We start from the raw sequence: 18,568 nt of genomic DNA, 5'->3' as shown, positions 1-18,568 counted from the left end.
AAAACTGGAAACACCTCAGATGTCCTTCAACAAGTATATGGCTAAACTAGTACATAATACCATAAAATAATACCACTCAGTAATTAAAAATTACTGAACTAGCCAAAACTGATAGCACATACCTATAATCTCAGCTACTTGGGAGGCTAAGGTAGAAGGATTGCAAGTTAAGACTGCCCTGGCAACTTAGCAAAATCCTGTCTCAAAAAAAACAGCTGAGATGTAGCCAAGTAGTAGAGTGACGTAGATTTAAAAAAAAAAAATGAATGAATGAAAAAGAATGAGCTATTCATACACACAACAACTTCAAGAAATCTCAAAGGAATTATGAAGAGTCCAAAAAAAAACAATTCCTAAAAGCTTATATGTTACTATGATTCCACTCACCTTCTTGAGAGGACAAAATTATATAGAGATTAGTGGTTTCTGGGAGTTCTTAACAGAAGTATGAGAGGGAAGAAAGGAGGTGGCTACGTCTATAAAAGGGCAGAAAGAAGGATTCCTGTGGTAATGAAACTTTTATGTATCTTGACCGTCAATATGAATACCCTATTATACTGTGCAATAGTTTTTCAAGGTGGTATTACTGGGAGAAACTAGATAAATGTTATAAATGTTCTCCATATTATTTCTTACAACTGCATGTAAATATATAATTCTCATAATCAGAAGTGTGTATACAGCTGTTTAAAAAGAATACATTAAAGCTCTATCTATTGACCTGAAATATGACTGCAATATGTTATTGTTAGGTAGCTAAGTGTAGTACCTAGTATAAAGTAGCTGCTCATTAAATATTTGCTCAATGAGTAAAAGGAAATTGCAGAAAATATATATTATTTCAAAATTTAAAAAAATAAAGAAAACCTAAACACTAAATATCTATGTTAGTGTAAGTACATATAAGCATATGAAAAGGTGTCGAAGGATGTAAAATGTTAACAAAAAATTACCTTAGGAGTGGAAGAGGTGCTAGAAGGAGAGAAACATGCTTTTCCTTCATCTTCTTTACTTTGTGTTGCAATAAACACTTTGAAATTTGTATTTTTGGAAGAGATAATTAATAAATGATATTTTTTAAAGTATAGTTAGGCGGTTTGAGAAAAACCAAACCACCTAATAAAATGAAAAGTAAAGAATAAAAAAGATGAAAAGCAAAAACTAAAAATGGTTTGAATATTACTGTAGAATAGAATAGAATAGTGATAGCCAAATTGTATAAAATTTATGGAATGAAGCAAATGCAGTACTTATTTTCAAGGAAATTGTGGTAAGGACCCAAGGGAAAAAGAAGCTCAGAGATTTAGTGACAACAGACTAAGTGCAAGAAGCAAACATCAGAAATATGAACTCAAGAGACAGTCCATATGCAAGCTCTATAGACCACCAAACAACTCTCTGATATTGTCCCTTCCACCCAAAAATGGAGGACAGGCTAGGAACACACACATGGAAGTGATCACCCAGTGCAAAAATGGAGATAGGTTCCAGAAGAGATGTATTTGAGTAATATGAAACTGAGAAAAAAATTGATATTTGCAATGAATCTTCAGCCCCAGCCAATGAACACTTAAAGTATAACAAGTTATATAGGGTATAGGACATTGCAGTCAGTACACAAGGGAAGGGAGAGCATAAAGGGTACTAGACAAAGAATTATGGAGTACTGAATGAGTAGGGGAAAACTAAATTGGAAGTTTAAACTTTGAAGAGCCATTTGACAATAACTTGCTAAAGAAAATGTGCATACCTTATGATCCAGCAATTCTATTTCTAGATAGTACGTTCTAGAGAAATTCATACCTCTGAAACTATTATACATTTTTCCATTTATACATGGAGACATGTCCTAAGATATCAATAGCAATTTTAAGTCTATTAATAAATATTTGGCTAAATTATATGCTATAAAACTGTGTAGCAAATTAAAGGAATAAGAAAGATGTATTTATTTATATAAATAGAACTCTAAAATATAGTTTACTATACAATAATTTATATAAATATTTCAAAGCACCAAATAACAAAAACATTAAAAACTGAATTAGAGGGTACATTCTAAAGTCATGATAATTATTGTTTTTAAGGTGAAAGAATGGGACATTATAGGGGATAAAAGAAATTTTAATTTTACCTGAAATTTTATTTTTTTCATTTTTTTTAACAGACAGAGGGAGAGAGAGAGAGAATTTTTTAATATTTATTTTTCAGTTTTCGGCGGATACAACATCTTTGTTTGTATGTGGTGCTGAGGATCGAACCTGGGCCGCACGCATGCCAGGCAAGCTCGCTACCGCTTGAGCTACATCCCCAGCCCCTTACCTGAAATTTTAAAGTCTTTTTTAAAAAAGAACTAAAGGCAAGTGAGATGAAATATTAATAATTGACAATTCTGGGTGTGTTGATATTTGTGCATGTTCTGATGCTCTGTACATTTGTACTGACCGGCTACTTCTCAAATAAAAGTATGGCAAAAATAAAATATAAAGAACATGTTGGAGACAAGGGGATCAGTTATGAGGCTGCTGCAATATTCCAGAATAAGATTGTGAAGAATAAAATATGACACATTCCAACATAGATAGAGAAGGGTCAGATTTTCAAGCTGCTAATGAGATGAGACTTAATGGCTATTAGATTGTCATCTTAGTCCATTCAGGCTTCCATAACAAAATGCCCTAGACTGCATGGTTTACATAACAGAAATTTCTCTCTTACAGTCCTGGAAGTGAAATCTAAAATCAAAGTGATTGCTAATAGGGCTCTTGACTAGGGCTCTCTTCCTTTGTATTCAGTTCTGCCCTTACTGTCTGTACAAGGCATGGGAAAAGAGAGATCTCTCTCTTCTCCTTGTTATGAGGACATTAATTTATTCAGGAGGACCCCAGCCTTGTGACCTCATAAATATCTAATGAGGGCTGGGGCTGGGGCTCAGTGGTAGAGCACTCGCCTGGCACACATGAGGCCTTGTTCAATACTCAGCACCATATGAAAATAAAATATTGTGTCTACTTAAACTAAAAAAAATATATACATACATAAATACTTAATGACTTCCCAAAGATTGAGGGTTAGAGCTGCAACATATATAGTGGGAGGGGCAGGGGGCACAAATATGCAGCACATAACAAATTAATACTGAGAGAATTTTTATTCATACAATAGTATTATATGACATACAATAAGGTCTTAATAATGTTTGTTGAATCTGTGACATTGGTATTTTCCTGGTTGTAAGAGTTACCCATATAGTATGAACTCAGAAGGAGGAAGTATTGATAGGGAAAAAATAAAGGCAGTATTATCTCAGAGAATAACTTCAAAGAATTAACTTCTTGAAGGATGGCCTCTTAGTGTGAAAAATAACTGAGGGGAAGGGGCAGAATTTAGAGGAGGAAAGATTGTTTTGGCTTACAGTTTCAGATGTTTCAGTTAAATGGTCTCCTGATACCATTGCTTTGGACTTATGATAAGGCAGAACATGGTGGCAGAAGGATGTGGTAGAGGAAGCCTATCAGCTTATGGCAGCCAGAAAGTGAAGACAGAGAGACAGAAACAGAGAAGAGAAAAAGAAAAAGGGGGCATGGACAAGGAGTACTCTTCCAAAGCATGCCCCCGGTGATGAACTTCCTATAACCATGCCCACCACCTACAGTTTTTCACCACCTCGCAGTGATTCATTGAGCTACCCATGGTTTAATCCAATGATGAGGTCAGAGCCCTCATACAATCACTTCCCAAAAGTGCCTCCTCTTGATGAGGGCCACAACCAAGTTAAGATGGCGCCTGGCAGTATGCTAGAAGGAGTGGTTTCTGAGCCAACGCCAGTGAGTCATTAAGATGATGAGAACTCCTTAATGACTGACTGCTATGTCTAGATGATGTCAATTAAGTTAAGCTGTATGTAATTAGTTAGGTATATGTACCTCTGCAGTCCGGCAGAGAAGTGGCTCCTGCTACCTTGGGTGCCCATTACCTTCAAGTTGCTTGTTACCTCTCAGTTATTTTGCCCAGCCGGACTTAAGCAGCCCAGCATCTTCAATGTTCAGAGGACTACGGCATCCTCTGAACATTGCTCCATTGGGAACCAAGATTTCAAATACATGAGCCTTTGGGCTCCAAACCATAACATACATCCTCAACCCAATCCAAAAAGAGTCACTTCAAGAGCCCTCTTTCAAATGCTAGAGAACCCTTACAGGAAGCATCTTGTCTTGAATAAGAAAAGCCTTTTATAAATCATCAAAGCACTGATTTCCTCAGCCATAATTAATCCAAGTGACTTAGTCAAAAAATACCTCTTCCATGCCTCACATTGAAGGAAAAGAATTATTGGATATGTGGTGGGGGGCATTGTTCTGGGTCCTAGCCTAATCTTACAGGTACAGTACTACTTCCTTGGAGACAAGAACAGCAACTATGACCTCAGCAAGAAGGAATCACTGGTTATATATGGTCAAGGTTAGCATTAGTTTCAGAGATTTGGTGACCAGGAGAAATGGCCGTTATGGATAAAGGAAAAGTAGATAGGGTCAGCAGAAAATATCACAAAAGAGTTTATAAAAATTAGATACGATCTATTCCATATCCCTACCAAAACTTCAATTCTATTAGATCCTATTATAATGGAGGGGGAGAACACATCCTCTCAAATCTGAGGCCTCAGTGCAAGCACATCCACTATCCTAAGGACTGGGGACTCTCAGTGCCCCAGAGATTTATGGAGTAAACCTCTCATGTAAGATCTAGGGACCCTGAAATGAATGGAGGAAAGTGATGCTGGAAGACAGAATGGATGTGGTGGTTTGATGTCTCCTCCCATATCTCTATAGGATAGTGCCACCTGAGTTTACAGGGTCCCTCCATCTCTCTTGACAGTGAGGAAAGGTGAGGACTCAAACTAGTATGCTGCCGCTAGTCACAAAAGAGTCTCATACTAACCTGGGATTTTCAATTTCACAATTGTAAATTTGCCTTAGGAGATCTCCAAAATAGAATTCAGTGTTGAGAAGCACTCAACTAGGACCCAAGATTTTCTGATCCATAATCTATTATGAAAATGGACAATATGCTCTTATGTGCTGTTGTTCATAGAACAATTTAAACAAAAAAAATCACGGAATAAGTCCACACAGGCACGTGCCAATATCTGAGAACTCTATTCTATGGAAGGTGGTGGTAACTAAATTAACCAAAGGACTGAAAAAAATCAGCCTCAGTCTCCAAATAGAAAACACATCCTATTTTTTACATCAGCCTAGAAGCAAAAAAATAAATAACTTTGAGTTCCAGTGAATGGCCTCTCTTCTCCTCATACCTCACTCCCTGCAGAGGTCTGGCATCCTCCTCTGAGGAGCAGGTTCTGGAACATAGCCTCACAAGGTCACAGGTATGTTACTAAATCCCCTCCTATAATTACAGGGAATGACCAGCCTGGTGACCCAACATGTGCTCAGAGAGCATCTGTAAGTATGGCTGAAGGCCTTAAGGGACCAATCAAGGAATTTTCTAGAGAAAAGTCTCCCAGTATATCTTGGATTACTGGAGAGCAAAACAGCACATATTTCCAAGAAATTAAGTACTTAAATTTTGGACATTTGGGACTTAATATATCTGACTTAAATCTTATAAATAACCTATGCACAAAAAACAGGTGCCTAAGATAGCCAAAAGTCTCGTTAGTGCTCTCTTGAAGTCAAAAGCATTTTTCCAATCTCTCCTTCATGATTCCCAACCCACACCCATCTCCTGAGTTTTCCTTTTCCTGCCCTCCCTCAATAGATGAGAGAAAACCATCTACTATCTAATAATTGTAGTCCTTTCTACATTATACCATTTAGCAATCCTGGGACCACCTGCCAATTCCAAAGACTTGAAAACTGCTTGTCCCAGGAGAGGGTATATTTTCTCAACTATTCTAGAAAATTCCTATTCATGTGCTAGATCTCAGCTGAAATGCTTGAAGTAATGACTAAGTATGTTAAAGCCATACTGTTTTAGTATCCTAACTCTGCTATTTAATAGCTGTGTGTTCTTGGGCAAGTTAATGATTCAGTGCCTTAGATTCTTTGTCTATAAGATGGGGAAAAGAATTGTACACACCTCAAATGACTGTAATGAGATTAGGGCTTAGAACAGTGCATGCACACAGGAAACCCTACAGGATTTTTAGCCATTACTGATTCAGAGATTTCCACTGACTTTCCAGGAAGAGTGAAAGGCTTCTTTGTGCTACCCACCTAGCCGATACTGACCAGAGTTAATGGTCTTTATAGCTCTCAACAACTGCTTATATCACTGTATCCACTAGATTATAAGCTCCTTGAAGGAAGTAGTTTCTTGTTTTTATCGCTGTATCTTCACCACATGGCACAGGTCCAGGAACAAGATATTCAATCAGTTCTGCTTTACTATAGGTAAATTTGTATGTGATTCCATTTTCAAGAAACTAGGAGAACATTCAAAACTGTGCCCAGGGACTGGAGCTGAGTAGAAGAGCGTAGCATGCATACACCTCAAGCCTTTATCAGTTCCCTCTACTTAGTATTTGTGTTATGAACTACATCCATTCATACTTGGTGTTAAAACTTTCTACCCAATTCCAGATAAACCCACTTCACCACTTCACAATAATTCACAAGGTGCTTCCAACACTCACATAAGGGAAACTCCTGGTCTTTTTCAAGGGAAAGTATTATATTTATTGTAGTATTTAACCATATACCAGATGTAAAACAGTTCTACTATTTGTTTCTTATCTTTAATGTGTCATTGAGAAGTTTTTAAATGTTATGTCCATATCCCATTTTTCCAATAAGCCCCATGGTTTTTATTGTGTAATTTTTGCATAGTATGGTGATTTTAAGGATATGTCTCCTTATAATAGAACTGTACTTGGTAATCTTGCGGTTGATGGTAAATAACCCTTTCTCTTCTCCATGGACACCTGAGGCTCCTGAAACTGTAGGAGCCCCTATTAGTTATCATAGGCTATTTGAGCTAGCAGTTCTGTCCTACAATTAAAAGCAATAACTATTCATAGCTATCTGCATGCCTGACACTGTAATAAGCAATGAAGATACCATGGTTGATAAGAAGCAATGCTATAACTCTTTCAGTCTGGGGCAGGGGGAAGAAAAGTACACTAATTACAACAGTGTAATACAGAATAATACAAAGGTTTTTTTCTCCTAGACTTCAGGGAGTCAGCAAAGACCTCCCATAGGAAATGTTCTTTCCCAGATCTTTTCACTCCATAATTTCTGTCCTTGCTTGTTTTTTTCTCTGCCTTGTTACTGTACTCGGAGTTACTGGGCCCATCAGCACTGGGAAAAGAGGCAGAACGTGGAAGAGTTAATATGGCACAGGTGGGAGGGGAAAAGGCCCTGAGGGAAACAAGATAAACAGCCACATAAAGGAGCCCACAGACATTGGTCAAGGTGAAAAGCAGCGACCATCACACAGTGCTGTGTATCTTTCTCAAGCTTCTGCAGGTGACTTATTCCTCATTCAACATTTGCTAAACTTCTGCTGGAGGCTAGATTTTGAGAGGAGTCTGTCTATTCATCCTGCCTTTTCCAACATCAAAGGTGATTCTTCTTCAAATCGTACTACTCTGGATTGAGCACCATTGTCCTCCCTCTTTGTCACCTCCCCTCTATGACACTCCAGAAATAAGACTCTAGTGGGACCCCGTTCTGGATCGTGAAGAATCAAAGAAGACGGAGCAGGGAAGTTTCTTTTCTTGATGTCTCTCTCTCTTTCTCTGTTGCTCCCCAACCCCAACTTCAATTCTACCTGGTATTCAAGTTTACAAGATCTGCATCAAATTTAAGAATAATATGAGCACCCCACACCCCCAAAACCCACCAAGTTTTCTTCTATCATTAGGGGTTCCTATTACAGTTTCTCCTTTTCTTTCTCCTTGCTTTTTGGAGGGTTGCTGCCAAAAATGTTAGTGCTAGGAAAGACTTGTGTGCCCACCTCCATTATTGAGTTAGGAAAGCTGAAGCCCAGAGGTCCCTCCCAAGGATACAAAATCGAGGACTGAATAATCTAATCCCCACCCAGCACTGGCTTTTCCCCCATATACAAAGAATGAGACCGACTCTACTTGCACCCTGAAAGAGAAGAGCATTCATCTCAGTTGCACTCTCAGCTGATCTCCAATTGGAGGGTTCTGGCTCTACCAGCCACTATAGTAGTAACTCCCCTTCCTCACTACCATTGCACCCACCTACTTCTCTGGCTACCCTTATGGGTTTTTAGGAGCAAGGGATTCTCCCAACCTAGCTAAGACTGGGACCTTAATTATCCATCCAAAAACCCCTAAGCAAAGATTATACCCTTGTGATCTCCTGGCCTTTCACTACTCCTGTACATACTCCATGGATGGGTTTATGCCACTGTGACACTCCAAAATCTCCTTGTCCTTCTCCTATCCAGAATCATGCCCCTGTGATCCCCAGAGCTCCACCCTCTACAGGATGGTAGAAACTCCACATTCCAACTCCACCTTCCTATATCCAACCTTTTTCTTGCTGACTGGTATTCCAGGGTTAGGGGGAGCCCAAACCTGGCTGACAATGGTATTTGGGCCCATGTACCTGCTGGCCCTGCTGGGTAATGGAGCACTGCTGGCAGTGATACAGATAGACTCCACACTGCACCAGCCCATGTTTTTACTCCTGGCCACACTGGCAGCCACAGACCTGGGCTTAGCTACATCCATAGCCCCCGGTTTGCTGGCTGTGCTGTGGTTTGGGCCCCAACCTGTGCCATACACTGCCTGCCTGGTTCAGATGTTCTTTGTACATGCACTGACTGCTGTGGAATCTGGTGTACTTTTGGCTATGGCCTGTGATCGAGCTGTGGCAGTAGGGCGCCCACTGCACTACTCTATCTTAGTCACCAAAGCCCGTGTGGGTTATGCAGCCTTGGCACTTGTACTGAAAGCTGTAGCTATTGTTGTGCCTTTCCCTCTGCTGGTGGCACAATTTGAGCACTTCCATGCCAAGACCATACACCATGCCTACTGTGCACACATGGCAGTAGTAGAGTTGGTGGTAGGTAACACACGAGTCAACAACCTGTATGGGCTGGCACTTTCACTGGCTGTGTCAGGTGTGGATATTCTAGGCATCTCTGGTTCCTATGGGCTCATTGCCCACACGGTGCTGCGGCTGCCTACTCGGGAAGCCCGTGCCAAGGCCTTTGGTACATGTAGTTCTCACATCTGTGTCATTCTGGCCTTCTATGTGCCTGGTCTTTTTTCCTATCTCACACATCGCTTTGGTCATCACACTGTCCCAAAGCCTGTGCACATCCTTTTCTCCAACATCTACTTGCTGCTGCCACCTGCCCTAAATCCCCTCATCTATGGAGCCCGCACCAAACAGATCAGGGACCGACTCCTTGAAACTTTTGCATTCAAGAAAAGACAGTTTTAGTGGACAGTGATGACAATGAAGGCTAGACTAGGATAGAGGTGGCAGGGGACAGTTGGAGGAAATTCTGGAGTCTGGGAGTATGGGTTATATTGTCTGTTCCATTGTCTGCAATATGACTGCAATAAGAAATATTTGCTGTGAAACTCCTATTAGATACACCACTGGTATCTGTACCCTTTGGCCTACGCATGTGTCCTGCCTAAGGGAGGAGGGCAGGAGGCAGGAGCTACACAATACCCTGCCAGGAAAATAAGATGAGGAATCATAATAAACAATATCTAATTGAAATGTATCTTTTTTTTCCTACTCCTACCCCCATTGTTTTGACCTAAGTTGAAAAACTAAGCTCTTCTACAGACCCCAAACTTTGGGGGCTTGATACTGCCACAAAGGGTGGTACTGCCTCTCAAGATAAATGCTTGGGTACTTGTCTGGGGCCACAGCCCTCTCTTTTATAAAGCCAGATTCTGTTTTCAGCCTGTCCTCAAGAATGGAGCTATAGAGGCTTATCCTCCACCTTCTGAGAATCTGGAAAGATAACGTACTCTGTGATGCCAATTTGGCCAGAAAACTGGTTTTTAAGACATTCCTAAATCAGAGGATCCTCTTGGTCTCGTGTATAATTGTCATTCCTCTTCCCTCACTTCCACCAAATTCCCAAGAATTAATAGCTAGAACTTCTTTCCCTGGGCCAAGGATCCAACTGAAAAAGAATTTGATGTTCTAGAAAATCATTGTAACCACATCATCTACTTGCCCGAAACTGAGCCACTTTTTTATCTTGCCAATCTTCCCTTTTATGTACCTTCAGTCAAGAATGTATACTCCCCAAATAAAACCATCAGCAGCCCTATCTGTCCTGGTAAACATCACTAATAGCACTTGATGTCAGTGCAATATGATGAAATAGGAAGTTTTCACACTGCTGCAGCTGCCAGAACAGAGGTACTAAAAAGGAAGGGTTCACAGTGTTACCCAACAGGAGATTCATTTTCACCTAAAACTGCAGAATGGAAGGAATATTATATAAAAGTCTTACACACCAGCATGGGTTTCAAAATGAGGATAATCTTATATAGAAGGCCAGGAGTCACTGGTGTGGGTCAGAGAAAGCTGCAGGCTGCACAGGCAACAAGCAAACTCAAGCTCTCCAAGAAAACTATCTAACCACAGGTACCAGAAATAGCCATGAAGACCTGGAGCCTGGAAAAACCCAACCCACACAGCTCCAACAGCTGGACCAAGCATGATGGGACACAACAGAGACAAGGCAGCTGCAGAACTGAAAAAGCAAATGATGCCATCTCTACGGCCACATGGGATCTCATCAAGTCCTTTAAAAAGATCCAAAGAAATAGCTCAGATTTGCATGATTTTCAGATGTTCACACTGAACCCAAGTGGATGAGGAGCATATCTACAATCTCCCCAACTGCCAGTTCAGACATTCTCAAGACTAATTTTTTTTCATGAAGTTCTGAGTTTAAATGTCCTCTAAGCCATAATTTCGTGGATAACTGTGACAAAATACTGATGAGTTACAATTCTTTAAGATGTCCATGTCCTTCTCTTTTTAAAAGAGATTTATCTTTAATAAATCTGAGAAAATAATTGAGATATGAACAAACATATATGCAGCAAGATGTTTATTACAACATTATAAAGAAATATAAAGAAGTTCCTGTGTGTTATCTCATGTCACACATACATACACACACACCATTTCTTACCATTCCCCTCTGATACATGAAAAGGGAAATCATATGCAGCCAGTATTCATAAGCATTGAATTCTGTCACCCTCCCACCACAGGAAGACTCTTCTAAGGCACCTTCAATCCCTGGTTGTGTACAATTCTCCAAAGTAGCTCGTTCCAAAGCTGTATGTTGTCCAAAGTAAGGAATTTCTTTCTTCAAGCCAAAAATCAATAACCTTGGACATTTGTATTTTGCTCTGCATTAAGACTGCATTCATACCATTCTTGTAATATATTTATAAAGCTTTACTAGCACTCTCTGATGCCTCTTAATAACCTGAGAAGTTTTTTTATAACTTTGGTCCAAAACTTGACCTCAACCATTATGACCCTATTCATAGTCTTTATCTCATTTAGTATAAATATTCATACATTTAACTGAAGAAATGTTTATGAGGTTGATTATAGGGTACTGCCCTAAATCCTGCTGGGGTATTACTTAATATATGATATATATGCTGTATTTCCTTTTTATCAACAAATTTCCAACTCCAAAACATACTGTCTCAAGAAGTTTCAAATAAGAAATTAGGGACTCATCTGATCATCCTTATAGCCTGAGAGAGAAGTGAACAGACTTATTAGGGCTCTTTATTCCTCTACAGTCTTTGCTGTCAATACTATTCTGTAGTTCCCAAGAGGTACCTGCAAAGAACCTCATGTTCTCTGGATAAACATTCCCATTTATTCCCCTCATGTTCTCCATTCGGATAACCCTCCAATATTCTGCAGACAATCTGTGCCTCTTTTCCAAGGGGACCCCAGAAACCCTGGCAGCATGATATGGCCCAAACAACTCAGTTCTTGGGCTTACCAGCTCCATTCAGGACTCAGTTGTCATTTGTTTACCTTCAATAACTTTTAGTCTCAGACTCTATGAGCCAAAAGGAAAGAAACTTACTTAATGTCAGTGTACAGCAGTATGAAATTTAGGGAAGCCTATAGACTCACAGTGATAAGAAAGCAAGATAAAGAAGACAGAAGGTATAAGCTTCTGAGGAGGACCCAATTCTTCAGGACCCAAATCTTCCTGAGCCCATCTCTATGAACAAAAATCCTAGATAAATCTTCCTCATCCTATTTCACCAACAACCCACTATTCTCTTCTCTACCTCAACAACCCACTTCATTGTGGACTCCCCTCAGCATCTACAAGTACTCCATTCTCCATCTCTGTTTATCAGTCACTCTCGATGTCTCTGTACTTCTGCAACTCTGCCTTCTTGCATTGTCAGTTTTATCACCTTTATGTTTACTTTCATTGTGAATGCCTCTTTCCCTCTACCTTTGTCTTACTCATTGAGAATTCTTTTCTGAAGAAAAGAGAGGTACCAATTATACTACACTAAATAATCTCTCCTTATGAAAATAAAAAATGTTCTAAAAGGAAGTGACTTGGTTTCACTTGTCTTAACAAGAAATTTGAGGTTTCTGATTTGTTCTGTTGTGGCTTTTCTCCCATCCTGCCCATTTCCTGTTAACTAAGCCACCATGTACTTTCCATCTAGCATACATCTCTCCCACCACACAAAATGAATAGAAGAACATGTTGGTTTCTCCCTTCACCAAAGGAATTATTGTTTAATGGCTTAAGTTAGAATCCAGATGACTTAGATTTGAATCCTAGATATTCCACTAACTCACTGTATGCCCTGAGCTAATTACTCAACTTTTCTGACGTCTTTCTTCAAAGGATCAACGGTATCTGGCATAGACTCTAGCGTAAAACAGCTCAACAAATATTTGATATATTTTATATTAACTCCTCTCCTGAAAAATAGGACTAAGCCCACTGTTAAATATTTGCTCAAAGATCTAATACCCACATATTTAGCAATACTTTCCTCTGAGGCCAGTTACATCTTTTTTGGAAAACTTTTCTTGACAACACTCTTTCCTACCATAGTAGAACCCTTCTCTGGGCCCTACCTTCATATCACCTCCACCAGCTCATTAGACAGCTAACTTTATGGGATAGCTCTATACTCTGGGTCAAGTTAGGGAAGGACACTCCCTATACGCAAGAGGTCTTCATGTGCACAAGGGACACTTGCCAGAGAGACTGAGAGAACTCTTTGGACAGATAAGGTATGGATGGAGTGGAGAATAGTTACCAGGCTCTATCTACTCCAGTAAGATACTAGATTGAGACCTCTGGAGAAAGACATAAGGAAAGATAACAGGTAAGAGTTGGAGTGGGAGAGAAGCAACTAGACACAAATCAGCCTAAGACAAAGTGAAGAACAAAGAATTTCCCTCAAATTTACTTGGGCATTTCTGATTTCCTGAAAATTCTCTCCAGTTACTAAGGCAACATTATCCCAATTAGAGTCTTATCCTCCACATTGTCAATGCTCAGCATGCCACCCACCTACACACGTCTGCTTTTCACTGTACTTATAACTCATCCATTAATAATGGGTTTCAATCTAGGCTGCATACTAAAATGGTTAAAGAAGCTTTTAGAAACCGTGCCCAGGCACACCCAGATCAATTAAATCAGAATCTCTGGAATTAGGAGATAGACAAACATCAATAATTTTTAACATTCCTAGATAATTCCAATGTGTAACCAAAGTTGAGAACCATTGCTTGGATCTAAGTCGAAGCTATATTTTCATGTCCTTCAGGATCCCTATTCAACCTCACAAAGAAGTCTTATGCAGCTAAATAGACAGTAAATTGCTTCAGGAAGACTACTAAAAGGAAGAAAGCCCTGATCATGTCTCCTTAAAAGACCAAGAACTACACACATAAACATATCCTAAAAGATACCTACATTTTCCTCCCTTAAAGCAGGAGGATGAATAGGTCACTCAGGAATATGAACCACAGGCTGTAGTGAAGCTAAGAGAGTTACTGTCCTCTCCTATCCAAGACTCCATCACCTAGCAGGACCTCTATGACCTCACGAATAATAGGTCAGAGCCCAAGGCCTGGGTCCTCACCTTGCGGGGCAGCTTGGGGTTTCCGCAGCAGCCACTGCCCTACCCAATCCTTCCCACACCCCACCATGTTGGTTAGTAACCCCCACCTGCTAACACTGGATGAAGCTGACGCTACCTGGACCCTCATCAAGGATAAGGTGGGTAAAGTAAGGAGGCTAAAGAGGAAATCAAAGTATGACCCAAATGGGTCTGAGCAGCTTGTAAGTAAGAAAGGGTAATAAGTCTAAGACAACAGTAAAATAACATTTTCTCAGTGCTTGCTTATGTGTCAGGCTCTGGGGTAAAGTGCTTTGCACAAATCATTTCATATAATCCTAACTGCAAAATTATTAAGAAAAGTTCCTCAAAAAGCAATGTATAGAGAGCTATGAGAGCAGAGAAGAGAAGCAGGAAGTCAAAGATAGGACTTGGAAGGTCAGGAAGGTGTCCTAGAGAGTAACATTCTGGCTAGAGAAGAAAGAATTATTTACACAAAAAGGAAGAGAAATAGCTGGCACATAAAAGGTACATATTATGAGTGATTAATGTGCAGGTGAATGGGGAGTGAATAGTATACTAATTAAAGGCAAAGTATATGGATCCCTATTCAACCTCACAAAGAAGTCAAATGCTCATTTGCAATCTGCAGTCTTCTACAGCAAAGTAGTAGTCATGAAAAGGAAGGCAAAGAGGTATAGGGGCTGATCATGAAAAGTCCTTTAAATTTCCTATGTAATCTAGAACTTTATCTTAAACCCCATAACAAATATTCTCTCCACCTTAATTCCAATAAAGTGAAAAATTTAGGTTTGAGCCAAATGTGTAAATTTTAAGGAGCAAAAGAGATCATAACTGCGTCTGGGATGCAGGTTTCCAATAAGTCCCACCAGATTACTTGTCAGCTAAAGGATAGATAGATGCAGTTTTCTCAGCTTGGAGAATCAGGTTATGGCTATGTGATTTGATGGGAAATGTATTTAAAGCATTCAATAGAAGCTAGTCTGCAAAGCTTAAACCATCTTAAAGCAATGTCTACCAGACTCAAAACAGCCTTTACGGCAGGTAGCTACCATTTCCTGGGAAGCTGCTCACCACAAAGATCAGGGAAGTGGAAATGAAAGTGCCAAGGTCTTCCCAAGTTTTGAAAGTAACTGATTTCAGCAAGGCAGAAGGCTGAATCTGGACTAGTCTAATCAGAATTAGAGTAAAAGGGGGTAATTCCAGTATTAGAATGCTATACCATCTCTGAGTAGGAAAAGAAAAAAATAAAATAAAACCTCACTATACTATCTAAATGGAAGATCAGAGTAGAGATGTGCAGGTTAAGTCACCAGAGATACATGGCAAATTTAAGGAACAGGGTAGGATACCTTTGAGTGACCTTGTTTCTTGTCTGCAGAAATGATGACAATTTACTGGGTACCTTATAAAATATGTGGCTAAACAGAATGTGCCTCAAGAACTCCTCCCCATTCAGCATTCCAAACAAAATATATCTAAAAAGATAATTTTCTACCATCACTTTCCTGGGATGGCCCTAGGAAACCTAAATTTATACCCTTTAAGGTCTGTACTTTACCTTAGTTCAGTAATGGCAGAAAAAAAGTCTCAAATGGTGACTCTACAGATATGATAGATTTGGGGGCTGGGAATAGGGAATAAAGTATAGCACTTTAAGCATTGGGCTCAAATATGAAGGAGACTCAAAAGAGGAACTTTTATCTACCCTTGCTCTCTAGCTGAATAGAGAACCAGAAGTCTTAGCCAGTGAAAACTTGGAATGGATTAAGATAACAACTAAGTACAATTACTAAAGAGGATCCTATAGGTCATGAAGTATGCCATACTTTCTAATAGCTGGGTTACCAAGCCCAAAAGAAAACCCAGACAAAAAGGAAATAAACAGAAAATTTAAGTGCATGCTGGAACTAAAATTATAAAGATGAGGATTAAACTTCCTAAAACAACTATCCTCTACAACTAGGATGAAAAGTATATTACTAAGAGGTACTTGACATACTTTATAGACAGAAAATGGACATTATGAATCTATTTCTGCACATGCATTCTTGGCTAATGTAACCAATCACCTAGGAATGATCCTTGAAATTTCTTTTCCCACACCACTTGAGACCAAATTCTACTAGTCCTATGACCTAAATATAGTAATATTTTCTCCACATTATTTAGTTCAGGGATTCATCATGTTTTGCCTAGAGTATTTCAATACTCTTATATGACATCTCTTATTTTATGCCTTCTTATAACAATCAGCTTTCTAAAACACCTATCTGGCCCTATCCCTCTTACCCAGAGTCCTTCAAGTGGCTCCCCATTACCCTCAGTATAAAATTCCAATCACTTATGAAATGCATGCACACAAGGCCTTTCATAATCTAGTTTCTGTGTGCCCATCCCTCCTCATACTTTACATGTAAGTATCATGAAATTATGTGTTCCTAAACATGTCCCTCATGGTTTAGTTCAGAGTTTTTCTCATTGGCTATCCCTTCTTACTGGAATAACTATTTTCCTATCTGGTTAATTCTTTCAAAATTCAAGTATTATCACCTAGAAACCTTCTTTGATCCTCTTTCTAGCAAAGACAAAGGTTGTTAGGTCATTTCTTCTCTTCTTCATATCTTGTTACTACTTCACTTAGCTGACTACTTACACTTGTCTCTTTCATTAGACTGAGCTATACTGGACAAGAACAGTATCTCACTCTTACCTGTATCCTAGTACCTAACACATAGTAGACATGCTGCAGGAAAGAACTGGTGGATACGCAGTAGGTATAAGTCTGGGCATGTAAAGATGTAACTGAACAGGAAACAGTGGGAAGGTCAATCTGGAGTAGGCTATCAGTTAACTCCTGACCCTAACTCAGTAACTCACTTATAAACTGGCCACCTACAGGTCATCGAGGAGCGCTTTGGGTCCAATGTAGTGGCAGTACCTTTCCTGTCGGATGCAGCCTGCTATGACCTACTGGGTGTGCTAGTGAAACAGTCCCGTTCAGCCCACTCCCGCCTGGCTTTGCCAGGTCGGCAGGGCCGGAGGGCACTAAAGCCAGTGGGACCACTACCAAACCTCCTAGAACAGGCAGGGTCTGAGGGTGTCTTTTCCCACTGCACTCGGGAATACTCACCAAATGGACGAGCAGAGATAGCCTATGAAGAGATGCGACTGTTGGATGGGCAGCCCTGCCGAATCCGCCTACATATGGGTGGCCTGCGTAAGAAGGTTGCCTTCCTGTTGGTGCCACCAGGACAGGTGAGCCTACAGCAGACGCTTCCCTGGCTCCGAAGCACCCACAGCATCTATGTCATCTACCAGGTCTTCTCCTGCTCCTGGCTGCAGCTAGGGCTGTTACCTACAGCCCGTGAACCCCAGCTGCTCCGGTTACAGCGGTCATTGCCTGTTGCCTTCTCCTGCCTCAAGTTTTCATTGCAGCCCAAGGGTGTACTGGGACCACAGAAGCCTCTAATCAAAGACCCACTGCCCCATGGGGCCAACTGGGTCAGACCCAACCTCAGTCTCATGCCAACTCTGGCCCCCACATCAGCACCTGCTGATCCCCTAGAAGCTGCTGATGTGCCCCCACCTGTCCCAGCCCCAGCTACACCTCCACCCCAGGAAGGGCCAGAGGGCAGACCCACCAGATTCTCCTACAAGGGCCGAAACCCCTTCCGGAGAGGGCCCCAGATGCTGTCAGGTATTGCTAAAGGAAGTGAAGATGAAATGGGTGGGAGGGACAAGATGGGAGAAGGATGGGACCTGAGGAGTATAGCCCAGGAATATGTGGGTAACCCAAGACTATGCACAGGTCCCTGGTGCGGGGAATGGAGTGAAGGAACGAGGGGTGGGTAAGATGGAAACATGGCCCTGATGAGGGGGTGGTGATAGCACGGGGGACCAGAGGGTGGGACTAGGGAGGCAAAAAGACCAGGGCATGAGTCAAGCTGTTACTATCCCCAACCCTGGCAGAGAACTGGCTCTTCAGCCCCCGCAGCCCCCCACCAGGAGCCCAGGGTGGGGGCCCCGGGGATCCCGATCGGCACTCCATGTCCCTGCCCCTGCTGCAGGGTCTGTCCTCGGAGTTCGACAGCGACGACTGAAGCTGAGGCGAGAGATGCAGGGGGCAAGGCCCCCAAGATCTGGCATAGGGATACTGGTTCCCAATAAACATCAGCTGCTGCTCCCCAGAACCTGGACTTATGCTGCTTCTTCATTCCGGGGTCCAAAGAACAGAGTTTTCCCACTTTTTCCCTAGGCTTCGAGTCCTCTCACCAGCTAAGGGCATAAGAGATACCTTGAAACCCTGGCATCGATGTCATCACCGGAGAAAAATACCCCTGATCACCTCCCCATCTATGTACAACCTTTTTGGAGTCCTAGCCCCGTAGATAAAGGGTGGGAAAGAAGAATGAGCAC

General features: G+C 40.9%; 2 protein-coding genes across 3 annotated transcripts; both read left to right on the top strand.

Annotated features, from left to right (window-relative positions):
• The first annotated feature begins 8,375 nt into the window (after nucleotides 1-8,375).
• On the top strand, nucleotides 8,376-9,493 carry Or52w1 (olfactory receptor family 52 subfamily W member 1). The gene has a single exon (XM_005341090.4). The coding sequence runs from the start codon at nucleotides 8,487-8,489 to the stop codon at nucleotides 9,447-9,449; it is 963 nt and encodes a 320-aa protein (XP_005341147.3). The 5' UTR covers nucleotides 8,376-8,486; the 3' UTR covers nucleotides 9,450-9,493.
• A 4,724-nt stretch (nucleotides 9,494-14,217) lies between these two features.
• C4H11orf42 (chromosome 4 C11orf42 homolog) lies at nucleotides 14,218-18,464 on the top strand. 2 transcript variants are annotated; one of them, XM_040284862.2, is made up of 3 exons: nucleotides 14,218-14,289; nucleotides 17,051-17,849; nucleotides 18,220-18,464. In XM_040284862.2, exons 1-3 carry the CDS (start codon nucleotides 14,218-14,220, stop codon nucleotides 18,405-18,407), a joined length of 1,059 nt encoding a protein of 352 aa, XP_040140796.2. In that variant the 3' UTR covers nucleotides 18,408-18,464. The 2 variants fall into 2 exon arrangements, with proteins under 2 accessions (XP_040140796.2, XP_077902699.1); XM_078046573.1 differs by having other exon boundaries at nucleotides 17,051-17,854; nucleotides 18,124-18,381.
• The last annotated feature ends 104 nt before the right edge of the window (nucleotides 18,465-18,568 follow it).

This window comes from Ictidomys tridecemlineatus, chromosome 4 (genome assembly GCF_052094955.1).
Source record: "Ictidomys tridecemlineatus isolate mIctTri1 chromosome 4, mIctTri1.hap1, whole genome shotgun sequence".
Classification (NCBI taxonomy): Eukaryota; Metazoa; Chordata; class Mammalia; order Rodentia; family Sciuridae; genus Ictidomys; species Ictidomys tridecemlineatus.
The sequence above is the reverse complement of the archived record's forward strand: the minus strand, read 5'-3'. Positions and strand labels throughout refer to the sequence as shown.

What these genes read in the sequence shown, in the direction of transcription:
- C4H11orf42 (XM_040284862.2), top strand. Translation starts at nt 14,218, where the DNA reads ATGTTGGTTAGTAACCCCCACCTGCTAACACTGGATGAAGCTGACGCT. An exon ending in GGACCCTCATCAAGGATAAG is followed by an intron (nt 14,290 to 17,050) that starts GTGGGTAAAGTA and finishes GGCCACCTACAG; the next exon opens with GTCATCGAGGAGCGCTTTGG. An exon ending in AGGGCCCCAGATGCTGTCAG is followed by an intron (nt 17,850 to 18,219) that starts GTATTGCTAAAG and finishes CCCCTGCTGCAG; the next exon opens with GGTCTGTCCTCGGAGTTCGA.
- Or52w1 (XM_005341090.4), top strand. Translation starts at nt 8,487, where the DNA reads ATGGTAGAAACTCCACATTCCAACTCCACCTTCCTATATCCAACCTTT.